Source organism: Nipponia nippon, unplaced genomic scaffold (genome assembly GCF_047370975.1).
Source record: "Nipponia nippon isolate SJK-2023a ecotype South Korea unplaced genomic scaffold, ASM4737097v1 scaffold_12, whole genome shotgun sequence".
NCBI lineage: Eukaryota > Metazoa > Chordata > Aves > Pelecaniformes > Threskiornithidae > Nipponia > Nipponia nippon.
Window position 1 is genome coordinate 12385521 of NW_028262313.1, and position 23453 is coordinate 12408973.

Sequence of the window (23453 nt, forward strand, 5' to 3'; positions counted from 1 at the left end):
AATCTTGCCAAGCTGTCCTGGAGGAGCAATCTTGGGGAGTTAATTGTATGCAGTGAGAAGGTTTGTCTTCTAGCCCTTTCAAATGAAATTTCTTTTTGTCTTGTCAAACACCCCATGAGCTTAAAGGACAAATAAACAAGAGCACCTGCCCGAAGTGCTAAGTATTCTCTTCCAGTTATCCTATGTGCTTCTGTCCTCACCCCTTCTCTTCCCCCACCTGCTTTCTCCTTCTGGCACAAAGTTGCTTCAAGTCCAACATCTTGGGGAGCATTTAAGCATTTAGCAGTAAGGTTTGACATGCAAACAAGGCTTTGGACAAGTGTGGCTTTGCTCTGCAAGCAGCCCAGGCATTTTCTAGAGATCATCATAACCGGGCTGCATCCTTGTTTGCATCAGAAGGTGCTTACACATGGCTTTCCACCCAGGCCATGTCCTGTCCTGAGAGTGGTGAAAAAAACAAACTAAAAAGAGGCGGCTCCTTCCCTGTGGTGCTTTGAATAATGCTTCATTGAAGTGTTCAGTATCTTCCCCTTTAATTCTGCTCCATCTGCATATAGCATCCTGTGCCTGTGCCTCTGCCTTTTCAGTAATAACCTCGTCAGGGACAGTGCAGACAGACTGTGCTTCTATAAACCAGAGTCTGGCTGATGTCATGTCTCGACTCAAGGACTTTCCTTGATCCTTTGGGTAATGACTGTTAATCAGATGCTAAAACACACACGTCTAGGTCATGTGCCCCTGGGGCTCACAGTGAGAGACTGTGTCCGAGGCTACATTCCCATGAAAAGAAGAACAGCACTATGGCAATCAGCAGCTATCTTGGGGTTGCATGTGAGAAGATAACATCACTGAAGGACAGGAAGCAGTGGTACAAGGGAACAGCTCAGAAGAAAGGGTTTGGGGGGAAAGAAACAGTCTGGTGTGGTTGGCTGTCATGAGTATAAAAGCCTACCTTTTAGATGTCCCTGCTTGCATGTGCATGGGAGCAGGCATGAGCAGAGGCATGTGGGAACGGGCAGGCAGAGATCTCAGAAGCCAGCACTTGTTGAAAGCCCGCTCCAGTTCCCATCTGTGGAGACTCCAATGGTGAGCAAGCCATGACTGGGGAGTTTGCAATCGACAGAGCAGTATGTACAGCATGTCTTGTTTGAAGGCTCCTGGCACGAGCACAGGACGTGGTGATGGTTTTTAACAGTGAGTTTGTATTATAAAAAGAACGCTGTCTCAACTGAGATTCCCTGGGCAGAGGTGAAAGACATTCAGACAAGGACAGCGCTGCCGGTGTTGCTGCAGAAGTAAAACAGATGGGAAGTTCAGTGTGTCACCTTGAAAACACAGATCATCAGAGCTCTGCTCCTTTTGTCCTTGCAAGCTCCCCTAGTCACTCCAGCATCATGTCCAGAAAGCTCTCTGGGGTCTGATTTGGAGAGAGGAGGACCTTGGAAACATAATGAAACTTATATTCTCATTCTTTTGCTCTTTCTGTTGGGGAGACAAAACTCACCCAGAGCAGGGACACGGAGGCATCCGCAAGCGAGGAGTCTCACACTACTAATGGGAGAACTGAGAGAAGCCTGACACTGTCCAGCTGCTCGCTGAAGTGGTCAGTGTCAGGCATTAGCATATGCTGTTAGTACGTGTCCTCTCTGCTTGCTGCCTTTGGAGAGTGCTTGCACATGTCATGCTAGAAGCACATTCCTACCCGCAAGCTGTGGGGACAAGAGGTTGTGCATCGGATTTGAAGATTATTCTAATATAAGGTTATTTTATTTAGTTATCCAAGTGTGGAGACTGTCTCCAGACTTTTTGCTATTATTGAGCGTGTTCCCTGGGACATGGAGCTGGCTGCTGGGAGCAGCCCAGAGTTTGTCAGAGATGCTTGCAGGCTGGAAGGGATGCGTGGGATGTTGTGGAGAGGAAAATGCTTGCCTGTGGAGGGCTGTGGGGGTGTGCTGTTGCTGAACACAGTTCTGTCTGAAGGGGGGATGCTTGGGCTGACCGCTGTTTTGCAGAAGAGGGAGACCCGAGGAGAGGCTTCCTGGCTTGCCTCGAGCTGCACAGAGCGACCTACCACCCCTTGAAAGAAATACACTCCATTCCTGGGTCTCCTCCAATAACTCCTGAGATTTTCCTGAATTGCAGCACCCCAAAGAGTTTGCCTGTCGTACTTGCTTTGCTTAGCTCTGTGACTGGCAGCATGCACCCATCAGATTCACATCAGCCCACCTGAAATGCTGGCCATGCTTCCCAGGAAAGCAGCCTGTTTTATTGTACTGCAGCGAGGGATTTGCTTGGAGGTACAGAGGGAAAGGGGCTCTATGAATAAAGATAAATATCAGAACAATAAAAGCTAGAATGAGACTGGCTAGGATATTAATCTCTCAGCCCCATTGTTATTTAGAATTTTTCCAAGCTCCTGTTTCCAGGTCTCCATCTTCTCTATTTGGAGGTTTTCTTATTGCTGTTGAATACAAGTGAAGTTGCAAAAAACATGTTTAAATCCTTAATTTTATCCTAATTTAGGAAGGCATCTAAGCCATCTTCATCTCATGGCTTTGCTTCTCTCTTTGGCATTTGTCAGAAAGCTGAGCTCTTAAAGAACACAGAGAAAGATGCTCATAGATGGATACAGAGGAACCATGGGGTACCAACTCCTCTGTATCCCACTAACTGCACCCTTGAGAGGGGTGAGCTGAACTGCACACACAAACTTGCTTTGAGCCATTTGAAAAGGATCTTCTGGCACTACACAGCTGTGTTTATTTGGTGTATAAGGTAACCTGAAAATACAAACTGCTAATTTTCAAGTTGTGTCATGCTAACCCTGTGAGTTTAAGCTGTTCGTCTGAAATTGTGTGGCCCTAACTCATATCTGCTCTGAACCCAGGGTGGAACTTAGTCTAGAGTAGAGTTCCTGGGGCCAAATCCAACTGGAAATACAGGCTGATTCCCCATGTGTGTGCACATACACACAGAGGTGAGAGAGAAGGCACAGGGAGGAGCTAATGGGGGCCAGTGCGCTGGGGACAGGCTGATTTCTGAACCTGTTTAAATTTGGGATTTTCTTTGAAATTACTTTTCACACAGAAATTCCATGGCTTTTCACTTAAACTATGTTTTTAAAAATGAAAGGGTTTGAGAGTGTAGTCAAATCTTTTTGTTGTTTTATTATTTTCTTCCAAGATGAAATATTCTTGTCAACTCCACATCCCCTCATTTCCCACAAATGCTCGTTTACAGGACAGGTTTTTTTCTATTAAATGTGTTTGGATTTTTCCATTTTCTGGAATTGGGTTTCCATCAGCATCTGTGCTGCCCACATGAGGAAGACAAGGACTGATCATTGATGTGCAGCAGTGCCAGGTGATGACGGTGACCAAGGGCCAGCAGGGACATGCTGAAAGGCTGAGTTGGACACGAGCCCACACAACTAGCAGCGGCGACGCTGCAGGGCATTCCTCAGCATTGGATAAACTCACATGATAGTATTTAGGGTAGGGAATCTTCAGTGTTTGCCTTACGGGTAGTTTGATTTATTATTTTATGACTGAAGTTTGATGTAATATTGCGTGCATGCCAACATGTGTGTGCTACACAACGTGTGATCCAAATGGCGCGACCTAACTCTTAGAGCGATTCCTCTTATTTCGCTAGCTCCTTCTCTTGAAAACACTAAAAAAGCCCGTGTTTTTACAGAGAAGTTAACAGCCTCCATGTGCTGCATAGCAGATGGTACAGCAATGTTGGAGGCGTATTTTACAATAACCTTTTTCCACATGGGGAAATTGAGGTATTGAGAAGTCTCTTTCTGATGCTTGAGAATGAATCAGGGGCAGAGAGAAACTACAGGGGTGCAGGAGTTCAAGAAACAGCACTACCATAAGTTTTAGGGGCTGAGCTCATCCTGACAAACTTCAGCTATTCAGCCTTGATCAGCCTGGACTCTTCTAAGGTCAGTAAGAGTGTGAGGCATTTCCAGAAGACAACTTGGAGTGCTTCATATTGGGATCTCCCTCCAGAAGTGCCTACCCATCTCAAATAACTGTAGGGAACCCATGGTCAAACACCTCCTATTTTAATCACCTTCGTCAGATGCCTACAGCTAAGTGGGATCTGATTAATGCTCAGAGAAAGGTCTGAGCCCTGTCCCACAGCTGATCAGTGCAGAGCCACAAGGTTCCTCAGCGTCAATTCAAACCACACCTGATGGGAACAGGTGCTAAAGTCCTCAGACACTGTCATGGTTTTACCCCAGCCAGCAACTAAGCCCCACACAGCCACTCGCTGAATCCCCGCAGCGGGACGGGATAGAGAATCAGAAGGGTAAAAGTGCTCCCAAAGGCTGGAGCATTTTTGTATAAATCTTGCCTCAGATAATTCTGAATGAAAATACATTTGTAAATGCCAACATTTCCCAATGGGTTCCCTACCTAGAGGCAAGGGAGCCAGGTCAGCTAGTAAGTTCTTCCTCGTGAATAGCTATGCTTATAATAGCCACTGAAATTAGATCAAACCACAGGACAGTGACAATAACAGCTCAGATTTTTCAGAAGAGCTGAATGACTTGTGCACCTCACCTTTTGCAAAGGCTGGCTGTGAATGGCACAAGTGGAGCTCTTTAATGCTGATCCCTTCTGAAAATCTGGGCTTGACAACAAATACTCAACCCCTGGGATAGCTGACCCTCCACTCTCCTGAAACATTAGCATTGGTTATCCCAGACCTGAATGCTGAACTTTACAGCAGGACATCTGACCTAAGCAGCCAGCCCAGAAGCAAGATCTCACAAGTGACTCCAGTTAGGAGTTAGAAACCAATAGTGGCATCTAACATGGATTTATCATTGCATTTTTTGTTGTGGTCTCCTACACCAGAGATATTGCTGAGGAGGAGCAATGTAAGCTCATACTGGCTCAAACAGGGTTTGCAGAGGTGGGGGAGAATATGTCAAATGTTGTGTTATTTTGGCCCCAACAGCTGGCAAGGAGAAGAAAATGATCCCAAGAAGAATAAAGTCAGCCCTCCCCACATATGTAATTTTCTTGGGCTGCCATTACCCCATCTTGTCCCTGCTGTGCCAATGGTTCTTTGCCAGCCTGTGGGCTCTATTTCACTGTTTCACAACCTGATCCATGCCTTCATCACCACATACCCTGTGCTGGAATGGGCTGTCCCCACCTCCTGTTTTCAGGCAGTGGCTATGCTTGTGTGCTTGGCTTTGAGGGCTGCTGCTATCCTAGCTCTGTGTCTCCTCATGTCTGTTTTGAACTGTAGAGGCAACACCATCTCTTTGGACATGCTGCATCTGTCCCCATTTAGGGCCTCATCCCTGTCAGCTTTGTTCATCCCTGCGTCTAACCAGGGTGAAGGATCAGCCCAGAGAGTGACTCGACCGCCTGATGGCAAATGCTCTTTTCTCATTATCTCATTGCTATGCAAGGGACATTTTTGGTACCAATCAGTCATCACTGGTTGGCTGACAGTGGAGCGAGGGCAAGGAGAATGAAGCAGGGAGTCATGCGCTGCCCTGCTTTGCCTCCCCAGGCAGGACATGCTGTCCAAGGGAGTGCGCTAAGAGCACCACATCTATTTTAACAGCATGGTTTGAGGAAGTCGGCTCTGAACCAGCAGCGAGGGCAGTGAAGGGAGGATGTGCTGCAGTTGTAAAAATTCCACCGAGATAAATCAATAGAGGGAGGAGGAGAATGGGAGGGAGAGATGGCAAAGTCAGGCATTGTTCACCTCTGCCCACAGGAGAGAGGGAGACTATGCCTCTGTGGTCATGGGGTTTTAACAAGAGTGAAAGCAAGCAAAGCCCAAGTCAGAGAGGGGCTGTCAAGAGCAGGTGACAGCCTTTAGTATGGGCTGGTGGAACTGGATTTGGGGGTCTGGTTCAGACAGCCACTGAGTGCCAGACATGCTCCTTCATGGCACTAATTAGCACCTTCTCAGGCAGGCTGAAAAAGAGGGTAAGGAGCAAATTGACTTGCAGCAGCAAGCAGCAGAACGGTGGGCTAATGATGTGGACTAGCGCCAATCTGATCCAGACAAATGCTGCCTCCCAGAAATGCTAGTTATGGGTACGCTAGGACACCCTGTCTCTCACCAAAACCAGAGGTCCTCATTATGGTGGAAACTGTTTTCTGTCTGCAAAAGACTCAATATTTTGAACTGGTTGCACCAAGAGCTGGGTCCATAGCAGCCCCTGCCCCAGCTTCCTTTTCAGTAATGGATATCTGCCCGGGAACTCTAGTGCCCTGGTTTTTCATATAAACCATTTACAGTATAAGTCCTGCTGCAAGGGATGGATTCTCACTAGATTTATGCACAACATTAATATCGCTATATGTACAAATTAGGTGTATGGAACACTGCTGGGATGTATCCTAATAAATAACAGAAAGAGCTGTCTGCTTGCCTTCTCTGGTAAGCTAGTAAATAGCTTTCCTTTCCTGTGTTTGAAAGGTGTAGCTGAACTTAGAACTGGATTCAGCCAACATCCACACTGCCCCTTCATGCCTGTGCTTAAAAGGAGTGTTTGGTTTGAGTTGTCGGTCAAGAAGAAGCCCAAGCCCTTGTTCATATGGTCTTGGCTTTCCAGGCATGAGTCAGGCCAAACATGCTATGGCTCAGCCTGCCAGTCAACACAGAGTCTTTGGCTGTTCCTAAGTGTGCCATGGATGTCCTGGCCCCGAGCTAAAGATGAGCCTGGAAAGGTGTCAGTGGTCACCAGCACCTGCTCCCAGACTTAAAAAGCAAACGTTCTGGCTGTAAGTCCAAAACGGTAGCCTGCAGACCAGAGGACAGGGGTCTGCTTTGCCTGAATCCCTCTCAGAAAGACATGTTCTTCCTTCTCTTTCACAGGAATACACCATTGATATCTTCTTTGCTCAGACATGGTATGACCGGCGTCTTCGTTTCAACAGCACCTTGAAGGCCCTCACGCTGAACACCAACATGGTGAGCCGCATCTGGATCCCAGATACCTTTTTTAGGAACTCCAAGCGGGCTGATTCCCACTGGATAACCACTCCTAATCAGCTCCTCCGCATCTGGAATGACGGAAAAGTGCTCTACACGCTCAGGTACATCCAGCAGGCACTGTAGCTGGCTGCTGAGGCGAGGGAACACGGAGCTGGTCAAAGTAGAGGAGGTTTCCAGGTGCCCCAGGACAGAGTGGAGGAGATGTCTCCCAGTGCTGATGGGAGTACACATGCAGTACTGGTTGCAGAATGGGCTTCCTCTTCTCAGGATGAAGGCTTCCAGAAAATCAAACTGTTTTTTCATATCATACCTAGAAAAAAGTCAAAACTACAAATGGTTTCCTAAACAAAAATTGTTTAAAAGTTTATGTTGGTCAATCCAGCTATTTCATTCCTTTAATAAACATTTGGCTTTAGTTCCCATAAATTCTCACTCCTGTAAATGAATCTGAAGAGCTCACTAAACAAAAAGGCTTTTTGAATGTGAAAATTAGATGTTTTTTCTCACTTTGAAAATATTCAAACATATGTTTTGTTTTGCTGCTGTTTTGAAATGTTCCTGCAAACAGACTGATCTTCAACAAATTAGTGTTTCTCTCTCAAGGAAGCGAGAATCCCTCTGTCACATTGTGGTGTTGGAATAAAACCACCTTCACCAACACAAAATCTCAGTCTCCCTCTCTCTCTCTTCCTCTCCCAGGCTGACAATCGAGGCTGAATGTCTGCTCCAGCTGCAGAATTTCCCAATGGACACTCACTCCTGCCCTTTGGTTTTTTCCAGCTGTGAGTATACATATTTTTAAAATAGTTTTAGAAGGCAACTAGAGAAACCTCAGTAGAGTAAAACTCTTCTGGGGATACCATCCTCCCTTTTAGCTACATTTTTCACCTAATGTCTATGACTCTCTTCCTGGGCCATTACCCATCATGCCGTGAAGCATCCTCCCAGTCCTGGGCTAGCAGAGGTCTTCAGGGACAAATTCACAGCACCTGAGTTTCTCCTTAATTTGGCTGGATGGTTGGAGGTGATTATTTCACTGACCTTCTGGTCACTCTGACCTACTAGACAGAATATATCCCTTCAGCTGGCAGACAAATGGCACTCATCCTGCCTTGCATCTTCCCCCTTCTCCTGCTCTCTGAGGGGACAGCTTGGCTTTCCAGGCCTCAGCCCAGACACAGGCCTACTTTCTGCACCCAAGGCCATCACAAAGGAGGGATACACAGACCTCCCCTCTCAGTCCCCACTTGTCCATTTTCATCAGCAGACAGGGCTGCTGATGTTGGCACATCTCCACTGGTAATTTTGCAGGGAGCCTTTCTGCACCAAGAGATTCCTGTCCTCATGCGTTGGTTGGAAATCTGATTTAGTCATCTTAGCTCGGGTTCGCCTCTCCCGCTTCCCCTGCCACTGAAAAGATGCAGCTCACGAGGCTCTGAGGTGCTTCAGAGGGAGGCAGCATGCTGAGGAGATACCATCCCCTCATCTCCCACCATCCCTCATTCTTTGCTAATTAACAGTACATGCCATACATGCTTGATAATTAGAAACACACTTTTAGTTAGCTGCCAAGCTCTTGCTCCTTCCCTCCTCTAAGGAACTCTCTCGTAGGTGTCGAGGTCCCTGCTTCACAGTAGGCTTGTTTCTTTGTCAAGAAAGCCAGAGCCAGGAGAAGCCATGCTCCAGCCTGCAGGAGCCAGGTCTCCTTCTCCATGGAGAATGCACCCCTTCTTTTCTATACATAGATCAGTTCCCAGAGTGAGAGGTACAGAGATAGTCAGAGCAGCCACAGCCATGCTGCCTCCCATGGTGGCAGCTTTGTATTCATGGTGTACTCATGCCCGGGAAGTGAAGGTAGTCATGAGGAGTGGTGAAGGCCCCATGCTGCCCCAGGGAGCTAAAAACCCTTAAAGATTTCAGGCTGGAGGAGTCCTCTTACAACAACCCAAGTCTCATTTCCATCAGTGCAGTCCTTAGAATAGCTCCACTTCTAGCATTGCTTTTCCCATCCCTAGGGATGGCCCACAAGGGAAGATGCTGCCCCTACTCCCATTGCATGTAGGGATGCCTAAAGGAATCTAAACAAAAGGCATCAGAAATACCTTCCTGAAAGCTTCATGTTCACAAAACAGCTAGAGTGAGGTGCCAGTGCTTTTGCAGTCAGGGCGGTGAATGAGGTGCAGGCATATGACGTACTCTTTCATTGATGTCCTTGCCCCTTTTCCCAGATGGCTACCCACGTGAGGAGATTGTCTATCGCTGGAGGCGCTACTCCATTGAGGTCTCTGACCAGCGCACCTGGAGGCTCTACCAGTTTGACTTCACAGGGCTGAGGAACACCTCAGAAGTTCTCAGGACTGGGGCAGGTGAGGCAAAGGGAGACAGCCCACAGGAACGCCACTGTGTTGGAGACCTCGTGGGAGGCAAAGGAGTCATCAGACAGCTCCACAATGGTGGGGAAGGAAGGTCACAACAGCACGGTTAGAGAAACGTAAGAATGAAGGGATGGGCCTTTGCTAGAGGGAGCAGAAGTGATGGAGATGAAGGGTGAGGGGAAGACGAAGCAGGGGTAGGCCAGAACCACTGACATCTCTGAACTGTGGGGTGACAATGCTGATGTGAATGAAGCTATCCCTAATTGAAGGGTCAGGAAGGGGAGGACATGGAGCTCAGATCCTCTCTTGCTGCAGTATGTACATACTGTGTGATCCCTGGGTCATGTTTATTATTGTAACAGGGGTGGGGAAATCAGAACTTGCAGGTCTCAATCTTTCCTTCTGTAAAGTTGTGTGGGGCTGATGAACACCTGAATTATGCTTTAAGAGACAGGAACGAGGCTGCATGTGTGAAGAAACCAGAGAATGGAGGCCTTTCAGCTCCTCCTCCTCATAATAGCTCACATCCCCTTTCCGTCCCACAGACTACTGAGGAAAGACTCTTTGGGTTCCTGCAGGTGGAGTGAGCTCGTATTTTTAAGCCCTCTGAAGCAGCAAGTTCAGGTAGTGCTTCTCCCACACTGCAGAAAGCTGCTGTTGCCAATGCCGGCAGACAGCCCCTAACCGGGTTAGAAAGGCAGCACAAACGGGGACAAGAAGTAATGCAGTGAAAGTGTCTTGAATACACCAGTGGCTGTCTGACATTTGTAATTCTCTTTTTTGGTAATTGCTTGCAAGGTCCGTCTTAACCCTAGAGCTGTTGGGTGGCTTTTTTCCAATACTCACTAGAAGCCTCTGAAAAAGAGGAAGAACCTCAGCTGTAAGTTGCTAAATGAGCAATTAGGATGTACAGCACCACATGCCTTTTCCAGGGGCAGAACCAGAGTCTCAATGAAAGGGATTGAACGGCACCTCCTTTGTCACATATCAGGTAGTTACTTGGCAAGTCAGGCCATGTAGCCTGTTACAGCTAAATAGCTTCTATAGAAAAGAAACCCTTGCAGCAATCAGCTGAAGATGAATACTCTCTATCATTTCCCTGAAACTTTTCCAGACAGTGTGCTTGGACACACAGCCAGGCCAGTACAAATGCAGCCTGGTGGCCACATAGCCAGGCAGGCAGATAGCCAGTTGGGCAACCACAAAGTCAGCTCTTAAATTAGTCACAAAGACATAAAGTCAGACAGCTACAGAGCCAGACAGGTAGCCACAGAGTCCACTAGCCACAAAACCAGCAAGCCAGCCACAATGCCAGTGAGTCACCAAACCTACCCAGCCAGCCACACAGCTGTCCATGAAGTTAACAATCTGGGCAGCCACAAAGCCAGCCACAAAACCAGCTGGCCAGGCACTTACAACAACAAGAAAACCTCATCAGAAACACTCCAAATTCTGAAACTTTGCTGATTTTTGTGTTTTAGGAAGCCACATGTTATGATTCCAATGTCTCTGTTGCTTTTTCCTAGGGGAGTACATGGTGATGACAGTTTCTTTTGACCTAAGTAGACGTATGGGTTATTTTGCCATTCAGACCTACATTCCCTGCATCCTGACTGTTGTTCTTTCCTGGGTTTCCTTCTGGATCAAGAGAGACTCTACACCAGCCAGGACATCTCTGGGTAAGAGACAGGTTGTCGCATGTCTGATGCTTGTCGAACTCTGCAAGGCTAGCAGACTGGCAGTGTTGGAGTACAAAATCTCCTAAAGCACTTTGCCATTTTCTGGCATTATTCAGCTTACTGGAGAATAGTCTACTCCTCCATCTTTCTGTTTGTAACACTATCCTCAAGCTCAACCGAATCTCCAGCTGTGCTGGCTTGGACTACTGGATTATTTCAGGACAGCACAACACTCTCATATCTTGATCTGAGGCCTGAACGCAGTCTTTTCCAAGTTGACAATGTTGTATTCTCATCTGCTGAAAGGGAGAGGGAAGGGGTGAGCTGTGGCATTGCAATGCTGGCCAAAGGGCTTCTGTCACATGCATGTATTCTGCATTTCCTCATGACCTGTCAAGGGCTCAGTGTAGGACCAGTGACATGAAGGCTGCAGGATAATGAGCCAAGTTGCTCTGCTGTATCCATAGAGTCCCAAGCTCTGGCAGGATGTGGAAGCCCTGTAGGTACAGTCTTTCTCTGTCAGCCACACCACAGTGGGAGTCCAGGATGTGGCAACGGCTCTGCCTATCATTTAGATTTTCTCAGCAACCTGCAATGGCTCTTTGAGGCAGGAAAAAGCTTATTTTGATTGAATGCTGCTCTGAAGTCTTTACAAATCTTTAAGGCACTTTGGCTGTACCTGCATTTTGCAGCAAGCTCTGCTTCCCAGTGCTGTCCTTCCCATCAGCCCCGCTGACTTTCCCTTTAATTGGAGGTAGCATTCCCAGCCCTGCCTGCAGGCCTCTGTGGGGAGGGAGAGGAGAGGGGCCATCAGCATCAGGCAGGGCTATTCAGAGCCCATCCATTCTGACCATCTCTCCCCACCTCCCTATCAAAATCAATTTCTTTGGTGCCCATGGAGAGAGCAGGAGGATGAGTGGGTTGTCATTTCCAATGGAGGTGAGGGTACACCATAGTCCGTGGCTGGGAAAGGAATGAATAGCAAGAGGCAAAACATTCTGCATGGCTAGCACCACTATGGTGGCTGTCTCAGAAAACAAAGGCAAGTTTCCCCAGGAGGGGGGCCCCTCTCTGTGGGAAGGGTCCTCAGTACATCAAGAGTAATGTATTCTCTCCACAGCCCCTGTTGTACTTAATACAAATGATCCCCAGTACATTTCAAGCCCGTCAGCCTATATTAGGGAGATGTAAGCCAGACCAGTTCCACTGGCATTTCAAATACATGGGAAGTCACATCACATCTGCTAATGCAAATACAGCAGGAAAATATTAAAATCTCTTGCCATGCTCCCACCCAGAGCCATTGGGGTCACCCCAGGAAAGGGTGGCAGGGGGATTTAGATGAATGCTAGAGAAGGAGGAACAGGTGGAGTTTCTGCTTCTTCTCCACATCCTAAAAAGCAGTGGATGAGATCACGATACCAACTCTTTTGCAGCTGATCCTTTGTTGGCTTCTGATACTTTATGTCTGGAAACAGGTCTGTGAGCATTACTGCTGCTGCAAAAACAATTCCAATCCCCATTCATGTCAAAAGAGGTTCCTTATCATCTCCTACCCACTTGCCCTCTATGTCAAGAAATGGATAGATTGTGAAGAGCTGTCCCTGAAGAGTAGCCACAAGCAGGTTGAAAGCTCATGGGTAAGAATTAGAGACCGAGGCAACAAAGGGAACCTTGTCGTTGGTGTCTACTACAGGCTGCCCGATTGAGGGGAGCCTGTTGACGAAGCCTTCTTACTCCAGCTACAGGAGGCATTGTGCTCACAGGCTCTCATCCTGCTGTGGGACTTCAGCCACCCCGACATCTGCTGGAACAGTAGCACGGTGAGCTGTAGACAATCCAGGAGACTCCTGGAATTCACTGAGGATAACTTCTTAAGCCAGGTAATAGACAGGCCTCCCAGAAGGAATGCGATATTGGACTTGATGGTCACCAACGCAAGTGAGCTAATTGGTGATGTCAAGACTGGAGGCAGCAGTGATCATGCACTGGTGGAGTTTGCAGTCCTGAGGGATATGGGTCAGGCAAAGAGTAAAGTCGGGACCATGAATTTTAGAAAAGCAAACTTGCAGCTGTTCAAGGAGTTAGTCAGTAGGACACCCTGGGAAACTGCCCTCAGGGACAAAGGAGCAGAACAGAGCTGACAGATCTTTGACACTTTCCAAAGAGCACAAGAGCTCTCGATCCCCAGGTGTAAGAAATCAGGAAAGGAAGGCAAGAGACCAGCATGGATGAGTCAAGACCTGCCTGTCAAACTAAAGGGCAAGAATGAAATGCACAGGCAGTGGAAGCAGGGACAGGTATCCTGGGAGGAGCATAGGGACGCTGCCTGGTTGTGTAGGGATGGGGAAGGAAGGGCAAGGTGCAGATGGAGCTGAACTTGGCAAGGGACGCAAAGAATAATACGAAGGGCTTCTATAGGTATGTCGGCCAGAAAAGGAAGGTCAAAGAAAGTGTACCGCCCAGATGAACATGACTGGCAAACTGGTAACAATGGACGAGGAGAAGGCTGAGGTACTCAACGACTTTTTTTGCCTCAGTCTTCACTGGCAACCTCTCTTCCCACACCTCTCGAGTGGATGGGACTGGGGGATCAAAGTCCCTCCTACTGTAAGAGAAGATCAGGTTCATGACCACCTGAGGAACCTGACAGTACATAAGTCTATGGGACGTGAAGAGATGCATCCCAGAGTCCTGAGGGAATTGGCTGATGTAGTTGCCAAGCCACTCTCCATGATATTTGAAAAGTCATGGCAGGCAGGTGAAGTCCTCGGTGACCGGAAAAAGGGAAACATTGCACCCTTTTTTAAAAAGGGTAGAAAGGAGGACCCTGGGAACTACCGACCTGTCAGCCTCACCTCTGTACCTGGGAAGATCATGGAACAGATCCTCCTGGAAGCTATGTTAAGGCACATGGAGGACAGGGAGGTGATTCGACACAGCCAGCATGGCTTGACCAAGGGCAAGTCTTGCCTGACCAACCTAGTGGCCTTTTATGATGGAGTGACTACACCAGTGGACGAGGGAAGAGCTATGGATGTCATCTATCTGGACTTCTGTAAGGCCTTTGGCATGGTCCCCCCCTCTCTAAATTGGAGAGATATGGATTTGATAGATGGACTGTTCGGTGGATGAGGAAGTGGCGGGATGGTCACATCCAGGGAGTAGTGGTCAACGGCTCAATGTCCAGATGGAGATCAGTGACGAGTGGTGTCCCTCAGGGGTCCGTATTGGGACCAGTACTGTTTAATATCTTCATCAATGACATAGCGGGATCGAGTGCACTCTCAGCAAATTTGCAGGTGACACCAAGCTGAGTGGTGCAGTTGACATGCCTGAGGGATGAGATGCCATTCCGAGGGACCTGGACAAGCTCAAGAAGTGGCCCCATGTGAACCTCATGAGGTTCAACAAGGCCAAGTTGCAAGGTCCTGCACCTGGGTCAGGGCAACCCCTGGTATCAGTACAGGCTGGGGGATGAAGGGACTTGGAAGTACTGGTGGATGAAAAGCTGGACATGAGCCAGCAATGTGTGCTCACAGCCCAGAAAGCCAGCCGTATCCTGGGCTGCACCAAAAGAAGCATGGCCAGCAGGTCGAGGGAGGTGATTCTGCCCCTCTGCTCTGGTGAGACCCCACCTGCAGTACTGCGTCCAGCTCTGGAGTCTTCAGCACAGGAAAGACATGGACCTGTTGGAGTGAGTCTAGACGAGGGCCACAAAAATGATCAGAGGGCTGGAACGCCTATCCTAGGAGGACAGACTGAGAGAGTTGGGTTTGTTCAGCCTGGAGAAGAGAAGGCTGCAGGGAGACTTTATTGTGGCCTTTCAATTCTTAAAGGGGGCTTATAAGAAAGATGGGGACAGACTTTTTAGCAGGGCCTGTAGCAATAGGACAAAGGGTAATGGTTTTAAACTAAAAGAGGGTAGATTCAGACTAGATATAAGGAAGAAATTTTTTACAATGAGGGTGGTGAAACATTGGAACAGGTTGCCCCGAGAGGTGGTAGATGCCCCATCCCTGGAAACATTCAAGGTCAGGTTGGACAGGGCTCTGAGCAACCTGATCTAGTTGTAGATGTCCCTGCTTATTGCAGGGAGATTGGATTAGATGACCTTTAAAGGCCTCTTCCAACCCAAACTATTCCATGATTCTATATTCTATGATGAGCTTTGCATTGGGCTGAATTCATCCTGGGAGCAAATGCTCAAAGACAAAGGGGGAACAAGAACACAGGCCTTTGCATTCCAGCTCTAGTTCACATCAGACAGAAATAGCAGTTCTGTGTCATCTGAGACATTGCTATGCTTATTGCTGACTCAGCCAGACATCACTGACTGAATCCCAGCTTACCCGTTGCCTGCCCAAATCCATCCATCCAGTGTTATTGCCTCTTAGCATGTCCTTCCTTTGGACTCTCCTCCCATCATCCAAGCAGTTGTTCCTGTGTACAGCCTTAAGCAGAGTCCGAGTTCCCCACTTCTTTACCAGTCCACATTGATGGCCTGCATGACACCTGTGTTTTGAACAGCTCTTTTTCCATAGAGCATTGTCAGAGGGCAGCTCAGGACCAGAGTCTCGCTGAGCAGAGCAAAAGTGGGACCAGACAACCAGAGGAATTTCTCTCCCACAGGAGAGGGGAAATGGTCATGTTTTGGGGGCTGGATGCATGCAGAAGACAGAAGTGCTCCTCTTCATTACTTAAACCAGCTCTTTTCTCTCATAGGTATCACAACTGTGCTAACAATGACCACCCTGAGTACCATCTCCCGCAAGCACCTTCCCCGTGTTTCATATATCACAGCCATGGACCTCTTTGTCTCTGTGTGCTTCATCTTCGTCTTTGCAGCTCTCATGGAGTACGCTACACTCAACTACCTGGTGGGAAACAAGAAACCACCTGAGCACAACAACAGGAAAGCCAGGCTGGTAGGTCAAAGAGTGGATGCTGTTAGAATCCCAGGCTATTTAGAAATATCCCTCCTGAGCCTGTGTTGGAAACTGCTGACATGGTTTAGTGCCTGACCCATACTGTGTTCATAAGATCCTCAGACCACAACCAGAAAAAGCAGCTGAAGCTCCCATAAAACAAGGAGGTCCCTGTCAGAACCAGGCACCCTGTGGTCTCTTCAGAATTGCTGGAGAGCTTATCAGTACAGTTTAGGATGACTCACATGCCCAAATGTAAATGTCCACTTTAAGACAGGGTGATCCACACTGAGGTTCTTCCACTTGTACCGGTTTGATCTCTGCGGATTACAGAGGTACCTTAGGTCACAGAGATCCAGAAACCTACTTTCTTTTGCGGTGTGTCCATCAGAAGACCTCCTGAATGTGGAGATAGTGAGCCCAGAGTGGTCATCATCCTCTTGAGATCTGCCCAAGCTCATGGCATGTACTTCTGACACATCAGCTGAAACAGGCCTCTGAATTGGGACAGAACTGAAACCAAAAAAGACAGATCTCTTCTGTGCCAGTCTCATTTCCCAGCATGGATAGAGAGAGCTCTTCCATGAGGCTGATGATATGCCTCTTCTCCTGGGCCAAGAGGTTATGAGTCACACACAGCCCTTCCCCAGCTTTTCTCCAGCAACTGACAGCAACCAGAAGACACATCTGGACCGTGTGCTGTGTCTTCAGAGACAGCTGAGCTCAGGGGAATAAGGGAAGAGGCTAGCACAGCTGAAACCAAACAAGTCCTGTTTCTGCACTGACTATTAGTGGCAGAGATGGGGAATCAGACCAATTAGATCTTTGCTAAGGCTATGTCCTAGGGTGCCAGGGAGGAAACTCAGAGTCATGCAGGGAGCTGCCAGTCCCCACAATATGCCAAGGTGGTGATTTACAATCAGATGCAGAGATGCAGGATGATCAGTCATCCCTCTCCATTGAACTTCACCTATGAACCGATCTATTGCCAATTGGATGAGTTTTCGTGTCTAGAACATGTTTTCTTGCCTTTTCCTTCCCTTTAATCTACCTACCCCTCCTCATTACAGCCGCCTGCCAGTGCACAGGTGATGCCATCCTTTACCACCATCAACATCAACAACATCATGCACTGGCCCCCAGAGATAGAGGAGGATGACGATGAAGACCCTGGCTCCCCATGCCTGGAAGGAAAGGAATGCGAGAGGTTCTTCTGCTGCATTGAGGACTGTCAGACAGGAATGTGGCGGGAGGGGAGGGTCCGCATTCACATCTCCCGTCTGGACTCCTACTCTCGCGTCTTCTTCCCCACCGCCTTCCTGCTCTTCAACATTGTCTACTGGATTGCCTATCTCTATCTCTAGCCATTCTTTATCCTCAGCTGGAATGGACTGGAGACCAGCAAGATGGGCTTCTCAAGGAGCACAGAGAACAGCATCTCTTCCATTGTAGTCGATTGTCAGTCTGAGCAATCCAACCTGGTGATTCCCTCTTCCTGCTCTCTCATCTCTTCTGAGAAGAATCAGACAGCTTTTTTTTAGCCTTCTAACATATCTTTTTAGAGAATCTACCCTTCCCAAACAAGCCCCTCTCCAGCACCACCAGCATTTTACTCCTTGTAAGATTGCCCAAAAATGTCCTATCTCAAACATTAGGGATTTTGTCAAAAACAAAAACCTTAATGCGTTTCATTTTTCCATCCAATCCTACTCCAAAATTCCATGGGAAGTGATGGCAAATGGAGTTTTCTGCATAGTTATTAAGACTGCAAAGGAAATAAAGTAGATCTTACAACTTCTGCACCACTTCCACCAGAACAGACTTTGTGGAGTGCTAGAGGCTTGGAAAGGTCAGAAGGAAAGAAGTGTGAAAGAGGGCAGCAGTACAGCTTTCCCACAGTAGCGGGGCTTGGCTAAAATGTTTTGAACCTGCCCAGAAAGCTGACAGTGGCACTGACAAGGATGGAGTAGCTACAAGCCTCCACCAACTCCCCATAGAATATCTGTGGAGCATTCCTCATGGATCGCTCCACTTGTTGTACCAAGTGGCACCCAAGGAATCCACCCACTGAGGCGTTGCTGATTCTCATCAGATGGTGGTAAAAATCACTTCACAAGTCTGAAGAGCCCATCTGCCTTACTGGCACAGACTCTTCAGGGCCTACAGTGACATTCTGCTTTGTGATCAGGACTTTGAGCAGGCTATGCAGCTTACATTGGGCATAGCCAAAAGAGGGAGAAAGTCCTTATCCTGCAAAGACCAGAAGCAGTCTCATGAGCCAGTTGTGAGGTAGCTTTCTTTGGCCTGTCTCATGTGAACTGGGCTCTATTGTACCATGCATCACAGCAGGGCACTGCTCTCCTTCATAACAACACTTGTTGAAACCATCAGATCTGTGCGTGGTAGTAGGTGCTAACCTGAGAAAGGGGTACTAAAAAAGGGAACACAATCAGCTACTAGTGCTGCACCTACCAGTGGTGGGGACAGAGCATTCCTGCAGCTCAAATGTGTTTCCTTACTTCTTTCTTTTTTTTTAATAATTACATAAAAAAACAGACTTCACTAAAACTGTATGGCTCCTCCCAGTTGCCACCAATACTTGGCCCTTTTCTTCCCAAAATCAGGAAATGGAGCAAGTCGTCCTTGATAGATTTCAGGAAGGTCAGACATAGTGAGATGGTTCCTTATGGTCCATCTTAAAGGGTTAGAGAAATGCATAACACAGGCTCAACTGGGAAGAAACTGCATAACGTAGAAGAGGAAACTCAGGCCCAAGTTCCATAACGTGTAAATCAGCTGCCTCCCCATTTATACCAACTGCTGATGTGGCCCACAGTGTGATTGTGAAAAGCAATGTGCCATTAATAGTTACTTACTGTGTAAATTACAAACAAAAAAAATCTTTATAAAATCAGCATGTTTTAGAAACAATTAGTACTTAAAACGCTTGTCATGAGAAGAAAGCTGGCATGGCTGCAGAGAAAAAGTTAGGAACAGCTGGCTCACTGGACAGCTAACAGGGGCAGGAGGTTTTACATATTCTTAGAGAGCAATTTGATCTGGTTTAAAGATGGATTTTGACACTGTTAAATCTGATCTGAATAATGAAGTGTCATGTTTAATTCATTCATAAATACAGCCTTACCTTGGTTGCAGAGGAACAGCTAGAGCGCCTAATTAAGTATACAATAGTACAACACTCAGCTAAGTATAACCTAATGGGGTCAGACCAGCATAGCTCTGGAAGGGGAAATTGTGCCTGTCTAACCTGTTACAGTTCTTTTAAAATACCAAGTAAGAGATAAAGGTTACCCAGAAGCATAATTTGCTTAGCTTCTCCGACAGCTTTTGAAAGGATGGAAAGAAATTATGGCGGGTGGTTCTAACTGAGGAAATTGATTTAGCAAAAGAATTATTAAGGAGGTTCTAATTAGAGGAAATTAACTGAGGAGAGAGGAAAAAAGAATTGTTAAGGAGGCTCTAATTAGAGGAAATTAATGTTTTAGAGAGAAAGACACAGAGAGGGAGAAGTCTAAGAAAAGAATCAAAACAACTTCCAGACAAGGAGAGCTGCTGGGTGACAGGGCCGACTCCCAGCCAAGCGGGCTGATGTTCTGCTCCTCATAGCAAAGCGCTATTAGATGTAGCAACAGAAAAACCTCCTATGACTCAACCATACACTGACAGGGAGCTGGATTAAACAGGGTCCTGTGATCTTTGTGGGGAGCCAAAAGGAAAGAGCATCCTACATTAAAACTGGCTCATGCGACAGACTCTGAGTGAAGCACGTCTTCATATATCAGAAGGCAGCTGCTAGCGTGTGTGTGGGAGGGGGCACCCTGGTGGCAAACCAGGGCCCGTGCCAAAAATGCTCATTAACAGTACGGTGGCATAAAAGGTGTGCAGGCAATGTAGGCTGCAGCGAACACAGGCAGCAAAATGTGGAAGGGGAGCATCTGAGAAACGGATGGTGGAAGGGAAAACTTAACATCCGTGTGCAAAGGAGTCCAAACATCTGCAATTCACTGTAGCTTCAAAGGACTTGGGAGCCTTGATGGACACAGATGATCATCACAGGCACCAGAGTACAGACTTCAGCCCTGAGAGCAGCAGCTTGTTGAAATTAGACCTTTTACAGAATCAGCCAGGAGAGAAGCAGGGTGTACAAGAGACCTAAGAGAATTACAGGGACTTGGGGAAAGTAGACTTGAAATATTATAAGATTTCACCAAAAAAAGATAAAGCCAACACACACCTAGGTAATTTAACCAATGATGGAGGATTTGACAGAGGAAAATAGCCTAGCGTGGGCTGGAGCACAAGGAAGCTGATTACTAAGGCTGGGGAAGGAGGAGGGAGGGGGCTTTTTGGCTTAGGGAAATCTGTGCCCATCATAAATAGCTCAATAAATAAAGGCATGCACGAATTCAATCATGGTTTTAAGTTTCTACAGTATCTCAAAAAAGGAAAGCTAAGAAAAGACAGAAAGAAAAATCCGCCATTTTTTGGAATTACTTTGCAAAGCTCCAGTTTCCTGAAAAAAAGGTTTCCCTGCTATCAGCAGGGAATCCAGGGCACAGAGACATCCAGTAGCCATGTGTGGCCCTGCTCAGCAAGGCAGTGGGAGCCAAGCCCCACTGGTCCCCTCCTAGGCCGGCTTAAACCACCCGCCCTTCCCTGCATGCTGTAGTTTCTGCCATCATGCTGGACTGGGTTATGGTGCCACAGCGTCCTTCGGTCTGGGAGAGCTGCTGCCTTTTCGCCAGTGTCTGACTAGCTCATTCCAGGGGACGTAGCCTGAGAACACGGGGCTGAGCTGTGCCATGCCAGACAGGAGGGACGAGACACCTGGGTGGCTATGAGACACCTGCATGGCAGGGCTGCCTCCTCCTCTCACATATGTTTTGACTTTCTTCCGCACCTGGAAATTTGGTGGAGGAGCCATGTATCTCTGCTGTCGCAGGCGAGTTGGCACTGGGCTTCCCTCCCCTCCTCCCTCCCCTTCCCGGCACGAGCAAGTCACCTTCCCACCCCTGGCATCTACAGAGGACCTCTGTTAGACAGCTGCTACATGACAAGTTTCCTTGCTGGTGGCCCGAGAGTGCCTGATGCCGGCTATCATGGCTGATCCCATAGCAGAAAAGTATGCATCCCAGGTCAGTGAACTTTGCTGTCAATGTGGTTGGTTCCACCTCTTGCTGGACAATAATCTCTACAGCTTCCAGGATGAAGTGGACAATGAACTCATCTGCCATATCTGCCTTTAGGCTCTACTCCAACCTATGGACACCCCCTGTGGACATGTGTACTGATTCAAATGCCTTGAAAACTTCATGCAGAAGTATAAATCTGTCCTGTGGACTGGAAAAAGCTCTCTTTCCAGCAGTCCCACAAGTCCAGCCTTCTAGTATGAAACCTGTTGGATAAGCTGATTGTCTTCTGTCCTTTCAAGGCAGAGTGTCAGCAGAAAATGCAGTGGTGTGAACTAGAAGCTCATCTGCGGAACAGGTGTCCTGGTTTCAAGATATACAAATCTGAACTACAGCAGAAAAAATAATCCCATTTCCAAAGGGAAGGAATATCCTCCTACTAAGGTGGAGACAAACACACCCAAGGATCCAGAGGTATCACCTGGAGGATCGTGACTTGCGGCAAAACGCTCTGCAGCTGCTGTGGTATCGCTAGGGACTGCAGAGCCTGGACTGGTTAATCCAGCTTTTGAGGAGACTGAAGACGACCTTCCTCAGAGAGTTAGTCTATGGCTGAAACGAATACAACTGAAATTCACTGAGAAGACCCGAAGAAAGAGTTGAGGATGAGGATAGCTGGGGGTAAAGACACCCCACTAGGAAACACTGTTGTTCAGGAAGGATTGCAGGATTCTGTCATTGCTGCAGCTGGAAGAATAGCACTTGGGGACCATATTCTTGAGGTGAATGGTGTCAACATCAGCTGTGTGACTCACTGTCAAGCTGTCTCCTTCCTGCGCCACCCAGGGCTCAGTATTGGGGCCAGTTCTGTTTAATGTCTTTATCAATGATCTGGACGAGGGGATCGAGTGCACTCTCAGTCAAATGGCAGAAGACAGCAAGTTGGGCAGGAATGTTGATCTGCTGGAGGGTAGGAAGGCCCTGCAGAGGGATCTGGACAGGCTGGATCAACGGGCCGAGGCCAACTGTATGAGGTTCAACAAGGCTCAGTGCCGGGTCCTGCACTTGGGTCACAGCAATCCCATGCAACGCGACGGGCTTGGGGAAGAGTGGCTGGAGAGCTGCCTGGCAGAAAAGGACCTGGGGGTGTTGGTCGACAGCCGTGTGAATATGAACTGGCAGTGTGCCCAGGTGGCCAAGAAGGCCAATGGCATCCTGTCTTGCATCAGGAATAGCATGGCGAGCACGACCAGGGAGGTGATAGTGCCCCTGTACTCAGCATTGGTGAGGTCAGACCTCGAATACTGTGTTCAGTGTTGGGCACCTCTCTACAAGAAGGACACTGGGGTGCTGGAGCATGTCCGAAGAAGGGCAATGAAGCTGGTGAAGGGTCTGGAGCACAAGTCTTATGAGGAGCAGCTGAGGGAGCTTGGAGTTGTTTAGTCTGGAGAAGAGGAGGCTGAGGGGAGACCTTATCGCTCTCTACAACTACCTGAAAGGAGGTTGTAGCAAGGTGGGGGTCGGCCTCTTCTCCCTAGTAACAAGCGATAGGATGAGAGGAAATGGCCTCAAGCTGCACCAGGGGAGGTTTCGGTTGGATATTAGGAAAAATTTCTTCACTGAAAGCATTGTCAAGCACTGGCACAGGCTGTCCAGGGAAGTGGTTGAGTCCCCATCCTTGGAGGTATTTGAAAGACGTGTAGATGTGGCACTTAGGGACATGGCTTAGTGGTGGACTTGGCAGTGCTAGGTTAACAGTTGGACTTGATGAGCTTAAGGGTCTTTTCCAAACTAAATGATTCTATGATTCTATCATTCTAACATCTGGCTGATGATGGGGACTGGAAATGAAGATCTCAGCATTTATGTTTTATGGCTTTTGTTTGGAAGATGAAAGGAAGTCGGGAGAAAGGTTGATTTCTCATTTCTCTGTCTCCAATTCTTATCCTTCCCCTCCAAATTATGCCGTGTAAAGGACCATTTTTAGACTGTATGCTCTTCAGGGCAGGGACTCTCTTATTGTGTGTTTGTACAAGGACTAGCACACTAGGGCTTGATCCTTAACTGAGATTTCTGGATGCTACTTATTATAGATAATAAATAACAGTATGGACTACCTGTCTTCAACACATCTATGTCTATCCATATTTCATAAGAGGGCTAAAAATTGTCCCCTGTCCCCCTACTGATGGGGTTACTGGAGTTGGTTAATATTTTTATTTCCCCAGAGAAAAATATCTTGTTGGAAAGTGGGGAAAAAATGTTGGTCTGATATTTTTGGGGTGGGTGGAGGATTTTTCTGATTTTTTTTTTTTTAAAGAAAGACAGAAATTCCTT

General features: G+C 47.6%; 1 protein-coding gene across 1 annotated transcript in view; it reads left to right on the forward strand.

Moving 5' to 3' along the window:
- LOC104015378 (gamma-aminobutyric acid type A receptor subunit epsilon) overlaps positions 1–23245 on the forward strand; it is a 43397-nt gene extending 20152 nt beyond the window's left edge. The window contains exons 4-9 of the mRNA XM_087748734.1: positions 6865–7085; positions 7684–7766; positions 9213–9350; positions 10886–11038; positions 15764–15966; positions 17037–23245. Of these exons, the coding sequence (XP_087604860.1) occupies positions 6865–7085; positions 7684–7766; positions 9213–9350; positions 10886–11038; positions 15764–15966; positions 17037–17330 (1092 nt within the window). The 3' untranslated portion in view covers positions 17331–23245. The remainder of the gene's footprint in view (positions 1–6864; positions 7086–7683; positions 7767–9212; positions 9351–10885; positions 11039–15763; positions 15967–17036) is intronic.
- Positions 23246–23453: the final 208 nt, after the last annotated feature.